The sequence below is a fragment of the Gavialis gangeticus genome, unplaced genomic scaffold (genome assembly GCF_001723915.1).
Source record: "Gavialis gangeticus isolate Ggan-Ray unplaced genomic scaffold, GavGan_comp1, whole genome shotgun sequence".
NCBI lineage: Eukaryota > Metazoa > Chordata > Crocodylia > Gavialidae > Gavialis > Gavialis gangeticus.
In genome coordinates this window covers 10,007,064-10,012,184 of record NW_017729005.1, presented here as the reverse complement: position 1 = coordinate 10,012,184, position 5,121 = coordinate 10,007,064, and the positions used below count along the sequence as shown (strand labels likewise).

At 42.7% G+C, this 5,121-nt stretch overlaps 1 protein-coding gene across 1 annotated transcript in view; it reads left to right on the top strand.

The window, feature by feature from the left end:
- FKBP14 (FK506 binding protein 14) overlaps nucleotides 1-5,121 on the top strand; it is a 20,388-nt gene that overhangs the window by 3,149 nt on the left and 12,118 nt on the right. Inside the window, exons 2-3 of the mRNA XM_019508647.1 lie at nucleotides 1,741-1,892; nucleotides 3,371-3,498. Coding sequence (XP_019364192.1) covers nucleotides 1,741-1,892; nucleotides 3,371-3,498 — 280 coding nt within the window. The remainder of the gene's footprint in view (nucleotides 1-1,740; nucleotides 1,893-3,370; nucleotides 3,499-5,121) is intronic.

The following is a 5,121-nucleotide window of genomic DNA, read 5'->3' as shown; positions in this document are numbered from 1 at the left end:
GGTCAGGGTGGCTAGAGTCTGGAACCAGCTTCCAAGTGAGGTGGTGCAGGCTCCCACCCTGGGGGTTTTTAAGAGGAGGTTGGATGACCACCTTACTGGGGTCATTTGACCCCAGTGCTCTTCCTGCCATGGCAGGGGGTCAGACTAGATGATCTGCTCAGGTCTCTTCCGACCCTAGAAACTATGAAACTATAATTCAGGAAGGGACTGGTTCTTTGGGAGCTACAAGGAAGAGCATTACAGAGGCTGAGTCACTCTACTTTCCCTCTAAAATATTTACTGTTTTCTGCTGCTGGAGACCCTATACTGGGTCAAGTGACTTGACCCAATATGGCTTTTATGTTCTCATGCAGAAAGTAACGTTGAAGGTGCTTTTTCCAACGTTTTTCTAAAATCTCTTTTCCAAATTAATATCTGAGTACCCGCAAGTGTCGAGCTGCTAGCAATGGGATTTTCCAAGTGTTACCAGCAGGGAGATTCTGTTCCCTGTAGTCTCCGGGGTCCAGAATTTTAAGTTATTTAAGCATTGACTCATTCCATTTTTTCAACATGTAAGGCCATGTAGGGTTGCCATATTTCCAGGTCCAAAAAGAAAGGACACCTGTCATTCATGAGGGGGTGGCAGGGGAATATGACAGTGGGGCAGTGACACACCGATGCCATGCCCCGCTGTTGCCCCTCACTGCCAAGCCACACCCCCCCAGCTCTGCCAGTGTCCCTCACTCCCAAACTGCCATACCCTGCCACCCTGGGTTCCCAGCCTGCAACGCCCTGGCACTGCCAGTTCCCTCCACCTCCCCCTCCTCCCTGTGCCCCTCACTCCTGACCCACAGCCCCCTGCACTCCCAGTCCTGCTGGAGGAGCCCCAACTTTCACCATCTTGATCAGGCTGGAGCGCAGCAGCTCTGATTCATGCAGGCAGTGGTGGAGTGTGTCTGGCCTCATCATGGGCTGGAGGGAAGAGAAGAGGAGGCTTGTGGCACCCCCAACCCTGGGATGGGGCTGCTGCACAGTGCCAGGCAGGTTGATCATGACCCCCCTCCTTCCCCACAGCAGTATCTCCTGGCTGCTCAGCCCTTGCAACAAGCACAGGCACCAGCCCCGGCTGGTCACAGATTTCCCCGCTGCCCTCAAAGTTCCCCCTGCCTTGTCGCAGCTGCAGCCCCCACCCTGACCAAATGCCTGGAATTTTGCTTTGCTCCACTGGTGGGTGTAGGGTGAGGGTGATTGGACATAGGCATGACTATATATGTAATCAAAGTAATGATTTGACTATATATATGCAGTCTCCCAAGTAATCAGCATAGGTATGACTATATACTAATAAGAGATTCTTATTAATCTTCTTATTTACTAATAAGAGCTTATACTGATAATAGTTCCAAATACTATAGGAGCTTTTCTATACTGACCAATAATCATTTAAGTGGGAATTTATTACCAGAGAAACAAGGGAGATTTGCTGCTTCTAATATAAAAAGAAAATGTGGTATTAGCCCTACAAATTGGTATTGCTCAAGCAATAAAGGTATTTTAACTTCACACCTCTCTAGATTTTTTTTTGTCTTTATATAGAGACTTAAATGAGCAAAGCCTAGCCTGCTTTCTCTAAAGAGGTCCAGTTATTGTTTAGGGATTCTGGCTAAAGGTCTATAATGTGAGCCTGTTCAACGTGGCATAATAGTTAATCTTTAGGTTTCTGCAGTTTATACCATAAGTATTTTATACCATTCTTTTCAGCCACAAGCATAACAATGGTCAACCCATGTGGTTTACGCTTGGCATAAAGGAAGCTATTAAAGGCTGGGACAAAGGCTTGAAAGATATGTGTGTAGGAGAGAAGCGGAAACTGACAATTCCACCATCCCTTGGTTATGGAAAAGAAGGGAAAGGTAATACATCTCAAACCTCCCCAAGCTCAGTGTGTTCTTAATCCTGTACTGTATTGTCGCAAGCATGTAAGTATTCTGTAAGCTTGCTTATAGAGGAGAATTTGAAAGTAATATACCTTGGTCAGCCAGTTGACTGTAGTGCACCTATAATGCCAAATTCTTTATCACTGTGCACAGGTATAAGTAACAGGACAAAGTGGATGACAGATAGTATCATTCTGATTTGGTACCATTTAAGGCAACACTTGATTGCTGACACTGTGCACAAGGTAGCAGAGATTTGGCCCTCAAATTTCAAAAGTATTCATTCTTTTAATTTGAAATGTTTGCTGAAGAGCTAAAACTATCAGATACATGGAGTAACTGAATTATTTCTTTTTTCTCTGCATTATTTTGCTCAGTGCTCACATGTGATATTACCAGCCACTCAGTTATTTGTCCTGCCCTTGCTCTGTAACCTGGGGAATGAGTCATGCTTTCTTTCCTGCAATGCCATGAAGTATATTCCCTGCTCTGCCCTCCACATCTGTCAACAATCAATTGAGCTGTAGTACTGGGACCCACTGCTCATTTCCACCTGTCAGATGGCTTTTAGCATATCTTTTGCTGTGATTCTGAATAGTTAAGATCTTGGGAGATTGTAAATCCCAAAGTATTATATGGGATTACAGGGAGGAAACTGTCCCAGAGATCTCAGAATGTTCTCAGCAGGGCTCTTGTCTGGCATATGGTTTGCAAGGATATTTACTCTTCTGTGTCCTCTAAGCAGAGGGAACAAAATAACATGGTATGCCAAAGAGGAAATCTACTTCTGATAGCTTAATCACTACCATGGATGAAGGTGCTTATCTATTTTACTGACTGGAAATAAATGCTGAAAGCCGTTGTAAGAGCCCACGTGTGGTGAATTTAAAAATACAACCATTTTGACCTCCTAGTAAATCAGCTGCCAATTCAAATGCATGTAAAATTAAATAACTTGCCTAATATATGTACAGTGGGCAGATATACAGTCAGATAATATACTTGGAAATAAGCTAAGAATCTGTTCTGTTGCCTTAAAGCCAGCACAGCTGGCAATCAGAAGGTTATTCCAGTACAGGTCAGTCATGTACTTACTGTCTTCATAAACTGTCTCATATACTGTAAGCCATTAAGTCAATTGACACTCTCAGCTGCCTGAATAGTAATACAAGAGTCACTGTACTGTGGAGCAGGAATCAAAGCAAGGTACTTCTATCCCAGTCAGAAAATCAGCTTCCCTGTATAATACATGTGCCCCAGTTTTGGGGTGTGATTTCTGGGGGAAAGGTTTGTGTTGTATGAGAGGAAAATATCATAGTCCAGCTGCCTGATATCTTAAATTTCTTCAAATAACCTGGCTTACAAGAAATCTTTCCTCAAATGTTGATAGACTTCCTAAGGTACTCAGTTCATTTTGTCTTTAATTTTGTCTCCATGTCTAACATCTTTGATAGGAAAAATTCCACCTGAGAGCACACTTATATTCAACATTGACCTACTAGAAATCAGAAATGGACCAAGATCACATGAGTCATTCCAAGAAATGGATCTTAATGATGATTGGAAGCTATCCAAGGATGAGGTGATTGTGCTTCTTAACTAGGTGACAGAATGAAGTAAAGTAAATAGTGGGGATGGGAAGGAAAGTTTAAAGTGTGAACTTGATCTTGTCTGTAAAAGCACATGGTCAGAGCTAGGCACATTCTTGGGCAAGTGCCTCAGGGTTAGAGAGGTGACTCTGAAGAGTATGGGACAGGGGGCCTGGATCTGCACCAAGTTTAGGATTTTTAATACTGACTTGTATAAACTACAGCTGCTTAGAAATAAAAATTACTTGACATTTTTTTTCATTCAGTTGCTAGTTTTTCTGTCAGCATGTGGCCTTCAAACCCAGTTGTGGTAACACAAATATCTTATGGCACATCAGCATGACATGTTACTTTTGGGAAAGGGAATGGGATTTAACACTTTTCTTGGTTTGCTTCTTATTTTCATAATAGTATCCATTTCTAGTACAGACTTAAATGTGGAAAAAATGCAGTTTCAAGAATTATTCTTTATACATAGGTTTTAGTTTTTTGATTTTCAGTTTCAAGTGAGACAGCATAACTCTTTCCATAGGTTTTAGTTTTTTGATTTTCAGTTTCAAGTGAGACAGCATAACTCTTTCCATACAGACATATTAATGTACACCAGTCCTGCACCTTTGGGGCTTTTCTTGTACTTACACTATAAAATATAGCTAACTCTTATGATGAGCAAAAATATCCATGGAGGCAATAGAATGAGACTAATTCATATTCCTTTGAATTAGAATTGAACCCATTTGCTGGAACTGGAAACCTAACCCAATGCAATAACCCTCTGTTTGTAAGCCAGCAGGGCAAGATATCTATATTCAGTAAAAGTTCTGTTATCTGGCATCGTACACTAACCGGCATGCTGGCTTGTAAGGTAAAATGAAACCAGAAGTGCCCACCGTAGCACTTCTAGTTTCTCCAAGCCCCCATGACTTGGGGCAAAGCAGGCTGTGCTACCGAGCCTCCACGGCCCGGGGGCCCTGCAGGAAGAGCAGCGATGCTGCGGAAGGAGTGGAGGGACACCCCAGATGCGGCGTGAGAAGCAGCGGCTGGGACCACTCGATTAACCGGCATATTTTGTTATCTGGCATTCCCCGTTCCCAGGGGATGCCAGATAACAGAGCTTTTACTGTACCATATTTACTCAAATATAAGACAAACCTGATTGTAAGACAGCCCCAACAATAATTGGATTCTGTATATGGAAAATTTATAAATTTGTTCTTTACCAGGTGTAGAATCTAATTATTGGAGGTTTGCTTTAAATCTATCCCCCTTGCACTGCTACAGCTGATTAAATTAAATCTGGGGGGGGTCAAATAGCCCTCTTGTCCTCTACCCCCCCCAACTTTTTCCCCCGTGTAGGTTCTTCCCCTACCTCTTGCTCTCAGACCCTGCTCTCCCTGAGCACATGGACATGAAAACAAATTTGAAAACACTGACGGATGAATGGACACATCTTATCTTTTTGTTTTTTAGCAGATGCAAGCTTTAGCCCAACTGCAAATATACTTTTAAGCAACACTTTTGTACATCCTTATATAGAGTAAAAACTGTATGATACTCGCCCAAAGGCAAAAAGCTCATAATGTACCATATAGTTCGTTGGACTGGGCCGCAGGAGA